Genomic DNA, 11,947 nt, shown 5'->3' with positions numbered 1-11,947 from the left:
ACCTACCAATGATGCTACTTCTTCAGCACAAGTGATTAAGATCTGTGGCACAAATTGAATATGTCTGGGTCAGATCCTGGTGAAAATCCATGTGGGAGGAGGGTATTACATAGAGCGCCTTAATGCCTTGTAAAGCAGGAAGAATTCCCTTCCTATCTGGTTGTGCCAAGGATGAGCAAATGGGTGTCCAAGCCAATTCCTTTTTCTACCAGAATAATGATAGTCTCTGCAGCAAATGATAAATGAACACAAATGAGACATCAGAAATGGCAACACATGAAACCTGTTGGGGAAGATTTTAATCTGCCTGGGCACTCAGTCATAGATTTAAAAGTAGCCATTTTTCAACAAAGGAATTTCACCAGCCAATCACGGAGAGAGGCTGCAGAACTGGAATTCATTTACAAATGGGACACTGTTACTCTGGGTTTGAATAGAGACATTAACTTGTTAACGCACTACAAAGCCAAAATCCCCATTTTCCCTGCCTTTAACATCTGCATTTCCACATGTGTGGGACACATCCAGTCCACTTCCCCCTTAGCTTCATTAACATGGGTCCTACTACCATTGACAGGAAAATGCTTTTTAATGTTATATATGCCTCCTTTTTTGAGGCATAAGGATCTTACGCAAAAGAGTTTTTTGCACAAAATGGACCTATCTACACTGCTTGTTTTTGCACAAAAACCTCCTGCGCAAAAAGTCTTGGCAGAGAATATGCAAATGACAGCCTGACAAATGCTAATGAGTGCTTCATTAGCATACTCTCCACCGGCAAAAGCCTGCAGTGTAGACATAGCCTAAGGGTATGTCTATACTGTGTGCTTATTTAAAAATAAACTATTTCCAGCTTGAATATTTTAAATAGAAAGGTGGGGTACAAATATTTAAATAAATAAATAAAATATTTTGAAATAATAACTCCTGAAATAAATATTTCTAAATAGCAGGCCCACACTACAGATCCCCATCGAAACTGTACAGAATTATGTCAGAAGAGGACATTCACACTGACTGGAAGTTGAATTGTATTTAAAGCCCCCTGGAAGCACTCCAGGCAGGGAATCAGGACAGCAGATGCTGAGGCTTGAGCTTAAAGGGGCTCCCCTCTACAGCCATGTCTCAGGGTCCTCTCCATTGCCTACCTCCTCAAAGGACAACAAACTCGTCTCACTGCCTGCTTCGGCTGTACTAGTGGACACCGCAGCACTTCTGCCATGGAGCCGGACCAGCTGTTCTTAGACCTCCTGCCACACCTCCTGCTGCAGTTACTGCAGGCTGTCCAGCTGGCGCTTCAGGACCAGGACCCACAGCTCCCTCTGGGACACCTCCTCACCTCTCTCCATGTGCTGCTCATGTAGCATAAGCCCTCCCTCCCTCCCCTGCACACTGTGCACTGCTGCTTCTGGTGAAGGGAGGGGTGGGAAGACCATCAGTGGCTCCAGAAATTCCACATATGGAAAGCACCTTCATGGAGCTGTGTGAGTGACTCTCCTCTGCCCTCTAGCGATGGGACACCCACATGTGACTCACCATCCTCCTCTATCAGTGAGTTGCTATCATCCTCTGAAAGCTCGCCCCACTGGATAGCTACCCCTCCATCAGGAGCCAGTTCTGCGTGGGGAGATGGACCATCGGGGCCATGCAAGTTTGACTCTCTTACTATCGTCCCAGGAGGGTGGTGAACCCCTGGAATGAGATTCCCTAAGGAAGGGAGATGGGGTGGACTCTCCCTCCCTGGAGGTTTTATGACCCCAGCTTCACAGAGCTCTGCCAGGGATGGGGTAATTGGGGTTGCTCCCACTGTGGGAAGGGACTTGGACTTGTGGAACTTCTGAAGGCTCTGGCAACTCTGTGATTCCCTGTTTGTATCCAACTACAGGTTTGTAGCCATCTACACCATCCTGCTGTTCAGGGTTATCACCCTGGGTGACGGGGACCCCACCATTGCTGGCTTTGTCACCAGGGGCTTCCCCAGCTACAGGGAGGGGGGCATTGACAGCACCCACATCCCCTTCTGGGCTTCTGTCCACTGGGCCTCCAGGTATATCAATTGGAAGGAGTACTTTCAATGGTCCTTGTGGACCACTGAGGCTGCTTCACCCACGTTAATGTCGGGTGGTCAGGGAAGGCGCACAATGCCCGCGTCTTCCACAACTCCAGCCTCTTCCCGAGAATGCATGCTGGCACATTTTTCCCCGACCACCCCATCAGGGCCGGGGAGGTGGACACACCCATGTACATCGTGGGCGGGCAGCCTCCCCCTTGCTCCTGTGGCTAATGAAGCTGTATGCAGGACACCTGGACGCCACCAAGGAATGCTTCAATGCAGGTGCTGCATCGTGGTGGAGGGCTCCTTCAGCCACCTCAGAGGGAGGTTCTGGTGTCTCCTCACCTGCCTGGACCTCAGTAAGCGGAACACCCCCAGATGGTGGTAGTCTGCTGTGTCCTGCAAAACCTGTTGTGAGAACAAGGGGTGTCATTCCTGCCAGGGTATAGGGCAGAGACCAAGCAGCTAGCCAGGGCCTTTGAGCAGCCATGCACCACTGCCATCTGGCAGGCCCATCAGGGGACTGTGTGTACCCAAGAGGCCCCAAGGATTAGTTTCAGCCAAGGACACCTATGACACTGTCCCCACAACAGGCTTCTGCATTGCCCCTCTGTGCCTGTCCTCCCCACCCCTCCCTTCCTTTGCCCTTCCCACCTTCCCTTCCCCTCCCCTCCCCTGCAGATAAAATAAACCAGATTTCTTGGTTTGAAACAAAAAACTTACTGCTATATTTATTTGGGGATAAATATAACTAGGGAGGGACTGGAAAAAGAACCTGGGAGAGGGGAGGAGGAGAGAGGAAGGAGGAAGAGAGGAGAGGAAGAGCTCAAGGATTGGTCTGGAATTGGTGCCTGATTCAGGTGTCCCCATCACCTCATGTGTGGGACCCTTGGTGGCCACAGGGGGAACTAGGGAGAGAAGCCAGAGGGATGGGGCAGGAGCGGGAGCAGGGATGGGACCAAGGGCAGAAGCAGGTGCTGAGGAGACCTGGAGGGACCTGGGAGGAAACAGATGCGGGAAGGCAGCTGCTGGACTGTTCAATGGCAGTGACCAGGCAGTCAACAGTGATGGTGCATGATGTGCACATGCTCCAGGTCTGCTCCAAGTCCTCATAGGGTCATCTACGCTGGCAGCTCTTGCGGGGTTGGGAGACTGGCACGGGAGGTGGTAGATGCATCATGCTCACATCTGGGCCAGCTGTGAAGAACAAAGAGAAGGATAGTCATGCCAGGGCTTTATTTATGTTCCCAGGTGCCACCATTTTTAAATGCCTGGTAGTTTGGACTCCCTGCCCACAGCTACACGCAGCATGGGCTAGGTAGTTCAAAATGATCTGGACAAACTGGAGAAACGGTCTGAGGTAAAGAGGTTGAAGTTTAATAAGGACAAATGCAGAGTGCTCCACTTAGGAAGGAACAATCAGTTTCACACATACAGAATGAGAAGCGACTGTTTAGGAAGGAGTATGGCAGAAAGGGATCTAGGGGTTATAGTAGACCACAAGCTAAATATGAATCAATAGTGTGACATTGTTGTGAAAAAAGCAAACATGATTCTGGGAAGCATTAACAGGAGTGTTGTGAGCGGGAGAAGTCATTCTTCCAGTCTACTCTGCACTGATTAGGCTTCAGTTGGAGTATCATATCCAATTCTGGGCACCACATTTCAAGAAAAATGTGGAGAAATTGGAGAAGGTCTAAAGAAGAGCAACAAGAATGATGAGAGGTCTAGAAAACATGAGCTATGAAGGAAGACTGAAAGAATTGGGCTTGTTTAGTTTGAAAAAGAGACGATTGAGAGGGGGCACAATAGCTGTTTTCAAGTATCTAAAAGGGTGTCATAAGGAGAAGAGAGAAAATTGTTCTCCTTGGCCTCTGAGGATAGAGAAGCAATGGATTTAAACTGCAGCAGGGGAGGTTTAGATTGGACATTAGGAAAAAGTTCCTAACTGTCAGGGTGGTCAAACACTGGAATAAATTGCCCAGGGAGGTTGTGGAATCTCCATCTGGAGATATTTAAGAATTGATTAGATAGACATCTATCAGGGATGATCTAGATGGTGGTTGGTCCTGCCGTGAGGGCAGAGGACTGGACTTGATGACCTCTCAAGGTCCCTTCCAGTTCTAGTGTTCTGTGACTCTATGGGTATACCTACACTAGCTACCCTAGTTCGAACTAGGGTGGTTAATGCAGTCAATCAAACTTGCAAATGAAGCCCGGGATTAAAATATCCCGGGCTTTATTTGCATCTTCCCAGGTGCCACCATTTTTAAATGCCTGGTAGTTCGGACTCCCTGCCCACAGCTACACGCAGCATGGGCTAGGTAGTTCGAACTAAAGCCCCTAATTTGGACTACCGTTACTCCTCCTGCAATGGCTAGTGTAGACATACTCTATGATTCTATGACCCGGTACCTGAAGCCTAGCCCTAATGTGTGAGCCAACACTGAAAAGCTTTGGCTTACATGATGGCGATGTACTTTGAGCAAGGGTATCTGTGACCTATGCAGAAGGCAATCATGCAGGGGCGTGGATGTCCCAGGGGAGCTTTGCTATCCTCATACCCTAGGGAAAAGCCAGCAAGGAAGGTACTAGCCAGGCCACAAGCCTGCAGATGGGAGAAGGGTGATGGGGCAACTCGACTTCCCTCTGTGCCCCACACACTCTGGCTACATCTACACTGGCATGATTTTCCCGAAATGCTTTTAACGGAAAAGTTTTCCATTAAAAGCATTTTCAGAAAAGTGCGTCTAGATTGGCAGGACCCTTTTCCGGAAAAGCGTCTGTGGCCAAGCTAGACGCGCTTTTCCGCAAAAAAGCCCTGATTGCCATTTTCGCGATCGGGGCTTTTTTGCGGAAAACAAATCTCTGCAGTCTACACTGGCCCTTTTGCGCAAAAGTTTTTTGGAAAAAGACTTTTACCCGAACGGGAGCAGCATAGTATTTCCGGAAAATCACTGACGATCTTACATGAGATCGTCTGTGCTTTTCCAGAAATTCAAGCGGCCAATGTAGACGGCTGGCAAGTTTTTCCGGAAAAGCAACTGCTTTTCCGGAAAAAGTGGCCAGTCTAGACATAGCCTCTGGGTATGGCATTGATGTCATCACTTGGAGAGAACTTCTATCCCCGCCCACTAGAGAAGAGGGGAGAGGGTGTTGGGGGAGGTATGTGTGTGAGCAGCTGATGCTACTTGCTGAAGAGGGTACTATTGGGGTCCCCTTTTCTTTCTCCCCCCAGAAGGTTCCCATGCAGAGGCTTGGTATCCTCTACCTCGCTGTGCTTGCCCGGGAGCGGATGCAGCCCTGGGTGTGTGGACATGACCATGTGCCATGTGCAGCACTGCTGTGTGTGTACATGACCCCAGACTCCTTAGTGGTGGCTTGTGGAGGGAAGGTGTCGCACCGCAGCGTACAGAGTAAGAAAGGCCTCTCTGGCAACTTTGTGAGAAGGAGCAAAAGGTTCCTGTGGGGGAGCCTCATGTGGCTGCCTGCTCCAGACTGGCGCTCCCTGTGTACTCACATGCACAGGCTGCTGTGCGATTCCCAGGCTGAGAAGGCCGAGCGAGGAACGAGCAGACCCTCACCATTGAGAGATTCTGGGAGGGGCATACTGACCCCAATGCGATGGTGACCTCCTGGCTTATGGGCATCATGTCCCCAATTCCCTACCCTGAGCTCCCTTCTGCACTCAACCTATGTCCCAGATCCCAGACCCTCTCCATAGAAAAGTGCAGCCCTTGATCACTTACCAAATTTAGGAGTGTCTCCCAACACAAATTATTTAGGAGTGTCTCCCAACACAATTATTGCCACTCCTGCCCTAGCAGGCCAGCATGCACTCTGTCAGCAGGGTGGAAATGCTGCACAAAGCTATTTAAAATTAGATCCTGGTCAGAAAATTGTCTAGGTAAAAATGGCTCCCTTTTACCTTCAGGATCTACTCCCTAGGAGGCTCCATCATCGTACTACAGGTTGAACCTCTCTAGTCCAGAACTCTCTAGTCCAGCAACATCGTGGTCTGGCATGATTTTAGTTAGCCGGATGTCCACTTGTCATGGGTGTGCCCAAGTTTCACGTGATGCCATAAAGTTTGTTTACAGCCACCAGACCTCGCTCCCAGTGTTCTGTGCTGTTATTTACCTCTGATTTGCCCCTAAATGTCTCCTAAGAGTGGAAGTATTTATAATGATGTTAGACTATATTGATCTCCTATGATAAGGAAAATGTTCTGGTTCAGCACCAGTCAGGTCCCAAGGATGCTGGACTAGAGAGGTTCAACCTGTAATAACATAATGCCTTTCACTGTGCTTAGTCCCTGCTAGGCTAACCAGCAACACAGAGGTAGTTTGGGCCCATTAGCAAAGGCTTGTTCCTGGCACGGCAGCTGCCTCCATGTAGAGTTAGTGACTGCTTTGCTGCCTGCTAGCACTTTGCTAACATAAGCCATCACCTGTTCTGCCTGTCGGACAGAGCTGGGAGTGATCCTGCATTTATGGGGCATGGACCCTCATGATTCAACCCTATAGAGCCCGATTGCAGAATCTCCATTGCTGGTGAAGAAAGAAGAGACAGAAAGAAGCCAAGTTCCAGTCTGTGGCTCTGGCTGTTAGAAAACATCAACTCCTGACTTGCAAATTTGATCCAATCTGACATGGAATCTGAGTCAGAAAATTTGCATTGGAGCAAATGTACATCACTGCAAGGAACCTAAGAGAGCATCTGGGGATAGTCAAACTGTACAGAGGGGCACCCAGCGGAGCTCACAGAGTGTGTATGGCTGTATTTTGAACATTTACACAATCTGCTGTCATCAGAGTCTCATTCTGGGGACTTGTTTGCAGTGTTCCCTGTAAGCTGAATGCTTGGGCAGCCACACAGGAGAGATTCAGGTGCTGCCCAGCTGATTAGCAGAGCGCCTACAGTGGTAGCATGTGTCCCTACTGATGGTGCACAATTACACATGCCTCAGTGCACATAATAAACTTTGTTCCACACATGGATGGAAAAAGTAAGAGGGAATATTGCTTTCTTGGGTGGAGCTTATTTTGTGGGTGGACCTTGAAAGAGGACCACTTCCCCCTTCTCTCCCTCAGCCTCTCTTTTCAGAGTTCATTGTAGGTAACATCTGCAACGGGCATTATTGTCTCATAATACACTGACAGAAGGGTGGTAGTGCTTTGGGAAAAGGTCCTGCAAAAAGGTGAATCAGAATGTGCTGACATGGCTCTTCCTGGGAACATCTGTAAGGCACTGATATATGGAAACAGTGTATGTGCAATCAAATGTTCAACAGGCAATTACCAGAAGGTAATGACTTAAATTGCTCAATTTCATTGCAAAAAGCAATAGCAGTGAAATAAGTGAATTAAGCTTCTGTGATCCTTAAAGCCACAGGAAAAAAGGCAGCTGATATTGTTAGCATTCGGAGGGTTTCCTCTGTTATTGTGCAAGCTTTAAGGTTTGTTTTCCTCTTTCCACTGGAAATATATCTGATCTATTTCTGAAATGCCCCTTTAATCAGGCAAAGCTAGGCTGTGTGTAAGTAGGCACCATTAAAAAAATCATGGCATTTGCTTCAATGTATGAAAGAACAAGAGGAAACGATCTTGAGGTCCAATCCTGTTCCCAGTGAGGTTGATATTTCTGTCCCCAATGTTTATGGCCACTTTGCAGCTGTTATGTACCTACATTGTCCTAGCGTAATTCTCACCATGCCCAACAACTACCAATATTTTCAGGTTTCCAAAGTAAAATCATGAAACACCAAAGTAGTATTTTGAAAGGAAGGATGGCCCAGTGGTTAGAGCACTAACCTAGGCGTTGGAGACCTGAGTGCAAGTCTCTGCTCTGGGACAGACTTCCTGATTAATAGGTAGTAGGTTTAAAGACAACTAAAGAAAGTATTTCTTCACACAGTGCATAGTCAACCTGTGGAACTCCTTGCCGGAGGACTTTGTGAAGAGAGCTACATACATTTATGGAGGATATGGCTATTGGCCAAGATAGGCAGGAATGGAGTCTCTAGCCTCTGTTTGTTAGAAACTGGAAATGGATGACATGGGAGGGATCACTTGATGGTTCCCTGTTCTGTTTATTCCCTCTGGGGCACCTGGCATTGGCCATTGTTGGAAGATAGGACATTGGGTCTGACCCACTCTGGCTGCTTTTATGCTCTGGTGTGTGACTCTTGGTAAGTTATTTAGCTGTTCTATGCCTCCATTCCTCTCTCAGGCTACATCTATACTGCAGCCTTCTTCCGCAAAAGCTTATGCAAGTGAAGTGCAGAGTAGAATATTGCTGCACTTCATTTGCATAATTAATTAGCAGCCATTTTTGTGCAAGCAGCTTTTGCTCAAAAAGGAGCTGTTTAGATGGCAAAAAAACCCTCTTGTGCAAGAGCTGTTCATCCTCCGCACTTCATTTACATAAGCTTTTGCGGAAGAAGGCTGCAGTATAGACATAGCCTCTGTAAAACAGGGTTAATAACACTGCCCTATCTCAAAGAAGTGTTATGTGGATAGATACATTAAGTCTAGAGAACTAACAGCTGTATGGTATGACCTTGAGCACGTTGCTTACTTCCCCTACCTAAGTTTCCTTAGGCATGAAATGACCTTCCCAGGCACTCTTCCTTCACAAGGGCTATGTCTACACTGGCAGGTTCTTGCACAAGAGTGGCCGTTCTTCCGCAGAGCGTCCACACTGCCTGCCCGCTTTTACGCAAGAAGAGTTACAGTAAAGCGTGGGAAGAGAGGGCTTCTTGCGCAAGAGCTATGCTCTTTTCTAGCAAGTGTAAGCAGGGGTTTCTTGCTCAAGAAAGCCCTACGGCTAAAATGGCCATCAGAGCTTTCTTACACAAGAAAGCGTCCACGCTGCCATGGGTGCTCTTGCGCAAAAGTACATGGCAGTGTGGATGTGTTCTTGCGCAAGGGTTCTAGTGCAAGAACCCTTGCGCAAGATGTTCTTCCGCAAGAACCCACCAGTGTAGACATAGCCCAGGTGTTCTGAGAGCAACCTCTTATTGGTGCCGCATTTTGAGATGTTGGGATAAACGGGAAAGTATAAATGTGTGATCATTGATTTATGGAGTCACTGACTGTGAAGGCCAGAAAGGGACCATGACGGTCTAGTGTGACTTCCTGCATAACAGAGGTCAGAGACTTCCAGTGACTCCTGCTTCAAGGCGGTAACTCCTGGCTGAGCTGCAGCCTCTGTTTTAGAAAGACATCCAACCTCGATTTTAGGCCTTCAAGTGATAGCGAAATTGTTATGTGTCAAGGTCAGTGTTTCCAATGTTTTAAATTTACCCTTGCTGTTAAAAACTTGCTCCTTATTTATGCAGTGATTTCAACAGTGAAAATCAGGCAGGACTGCATTGTGCGATTTTAACTATACACAGCATGGATCTGCAAAAAGATAGGTGTCCCCTGCAATGTTCCCTCTAATTTTTGCCATTCAAGTGTGGAATAATTTTTGTTATGTGCACCAAGGCAGATGGGAATGTGCACCACCAGTAGAAACACATGTTGCCTGCTGTGGGCACTTTGCTAATCAGCTGGGCTGCAGTTGAATCTCTCCTGGGTGGCTGCCCAAGCACTCAGCTTACAGGGAACTCTGGTCCCCTGTTTGATTGCATAGGGAAATTGTTTCATCCCGCAAATAGACATCTTACTAAAGATGGTTACCGGACAGGGTGCTATCATGTGTCTGAAGTCCTTTCCGTCACTGCAGAGATCCAGAGTGATAATGCTACAAAGCGCAGGTTGAGCTGGATTGTAGAGTCAGAGGGTGTGTCTAGACTACAGGGTTTTGTTGACAAAAGTGGACTTTTGTCGACAAAACTATACCTGCGTCCACACTGCCTTTGAGTTATGTCGACATAACGTCAACAGAACTCAGCAGTTTTGTCGATGTATGTAAACCTCATTCTACGAGGAATAACGCCTTTTGTTGACAGAGTTCTGTCATTAGAAGGCATTATTGCATCTACACTGCCCTTTGCGTCTACACTCTAACGTCAACAAAGCGGCTTGCTTTGTTGACAGAACTGGATGGAGTCCAGACGCTTTTTGTCAACAGAAGCTTTGTCGACAGTATCTGTCGACAAAACTTCTGTCAACAATACCCTGTTGTCTAGACATACCCAGAGAGAACAACAAGGTTTACTTTGCCTTAAAGAAGAGCCCCCTTTGTATTCATTACATTGGAGTCCTATTAAAATATTTAGAAAGTAATATTCAAATGGGACTTCAGGGGGTTATCTGTTTCCTCTGATTTCTGCTCACCATGGATACAGACCAGCCACAATCCTATTTCTCTTTCCTGGTAGATGCTGTCCTAAACTTGGGGTGTGATGTGAAAGGCACATCAGAGCCTGACAGAGCAAAAATACACAGTCCAACCTAACCCTGAGAGAGATCTGGGGAAACCAGAGAATGGAGTGTCAAAGTAGCCCACAACAACAAGTGACCCTCAGTAGGTTCCAACTTCAAGTTCAGTTTGGGTGGCCTTTGGGAGGTTTGGATGTGATCAGGTCCTGTTGGACCGGGTAACCTTATGAAACAATATGGTGATGCTTCCCAGATCAGACTTATTCAAACACCAGCAATGCCCAGAGCCTGAGTGATAGAAATATGCAGAAAAAAAGGTGATGGCTGAGGCTCTGTCAGGGAAAATTGAAATAATAGAAGGATGCTGCATTCGTTGATAATCACTGCGGGGCATAATTTGTCCAGTTTAGGTCCCTTTTAAAAACATCACCCATTGTGCCCAGATCTGAAGGTGATGGGAGTATTTAAATAGAGAAAGCAAGAGGGGACAATGCAAACCCAGACTCACAATACGATGCACTTTTTAATGACCCATCATTGGAGCAGTTTGCCTAGCAACACAGTAGCTCCTCCACCACTTGGAAGTCTTCAAATGGAGAATGAAGGGTGTTTGTAGTGATCTGTTCTAGTTCAATAAGAAGTCATGGACTGGATGTGAGAGTGTCTGGGTGAAATGCCCTGGCATGCAATATGCAAGATCATCATGGTCCCTTCTGGCCTTGGAATCAATGAACCCATGAATCTTATTGTCCTCCCTGCCTCATCACTGATCCTTGACACATAAAGGTCTTTTACCAGAAGGTCGCAGCCTTTCCTGCCAAGTGCCAGCCAGAACAAGCCATGTCTTTGTCAGCTGCTATGTTGTGTGTGTAAGACCAAGGCAAAGCCTGCATGAAAATTGCAGTAGCCCACACCAGGGTACTGTAAATGGGCAAGCACATGTCCGTCCAGAGCGCTGCACTCTGCATAGGCCCCCAACCAGTTCCAGCTCTGTTCTGAGGTCCTAGTGCTACCCTTTAAAGCAGGGGCCCAAAAAACACCTCGGTAAAATGCTGTCCCATGGCCCAGCCAGAGCCTCAGGCAAGCTTCTGGCCTTCTGCACCCCTCACATGCCACATGCCTCAAAGTGGCTGGCTGCAGGGGTCCTGTGCTCATTCTGCACCGTGAACCAAGGATGGGGCTCTGCACCCTGCTTCCCCCCAGCTCAATCTCACAGCTCCCATTGGCTGGAAACTGGCTAAAGGGAGCTGCTTGGGTTGTGCTTGTAGCACAGGCAGCATGTGAAGTAAGAAAACATATGGGCCTTGCAGTTGGCTGCTTTCAGCTGTATGCAAAGGTTTGAAAGGCAGGGAGCCTGTCTAAGGGTCCCACTGGACTACTGGTGGGGACCTGCCAGTTAAGTGCCTCCTGACCAGAGCCTGTCTCTGGCACCCCAGTCTCTCCCTCTCCCCAATTCTCTGCTCCCCCTTCTGCACCCCTACCCCATGAAATACAAACCATCTGCACCCCTGCTCCTGCACCCATATCCCTCCCAGACTTTTCACTCCAATCCACTGTACCAGAT

General features: G+C 47.8%; 1 protein-coding gene across 1 annotated transcript in view; it reads right to left on the bottom strand.

Annotated features, from left to right (window-relative positions):
- Positions 1-2,774: 2,774 nt before the first annotated feature.
- The window catches only part of WSCD2 (WSC domain sialate O sulfotransferase 2), a 221,757-nt gene continuing 212,584 nt past the window's right edge, over positions 2,775-11,947 (bottom strand). Inside the window, exon 9 of the mRNA XM_014572916.4 lies at positions 2,775-3,250. Coding sequence (XP_014428402.3) covers positions 3,171-3,250 — 80 coding nt within the window. The 3' untranslated portion in view covers positions 2,775-3,170. The remainder of the gene's footprint in view (positions 3,251-11,947) is intronic.

The sequence above is a fragment of the Pelodiscus sinensis genome, chromosome Z (assembly GCF_052426305.1).
Source record: "Pelodiscus sinensis isolate ZL-2025 chromosome Z, ASM5242630v1, whole genome shotgun sequence".
Lineage (NCBI taxonomy): Eukaryota > Metazoa > Chordata > Testudines > Trionychidae > Pelodiscus > Pelodiscus sinensis.
The sequence above is the reverse complement of the archived record's forward strand: the minus strand, read 5'-3'. Positions and strand labels throughout refer to the sequence as shown.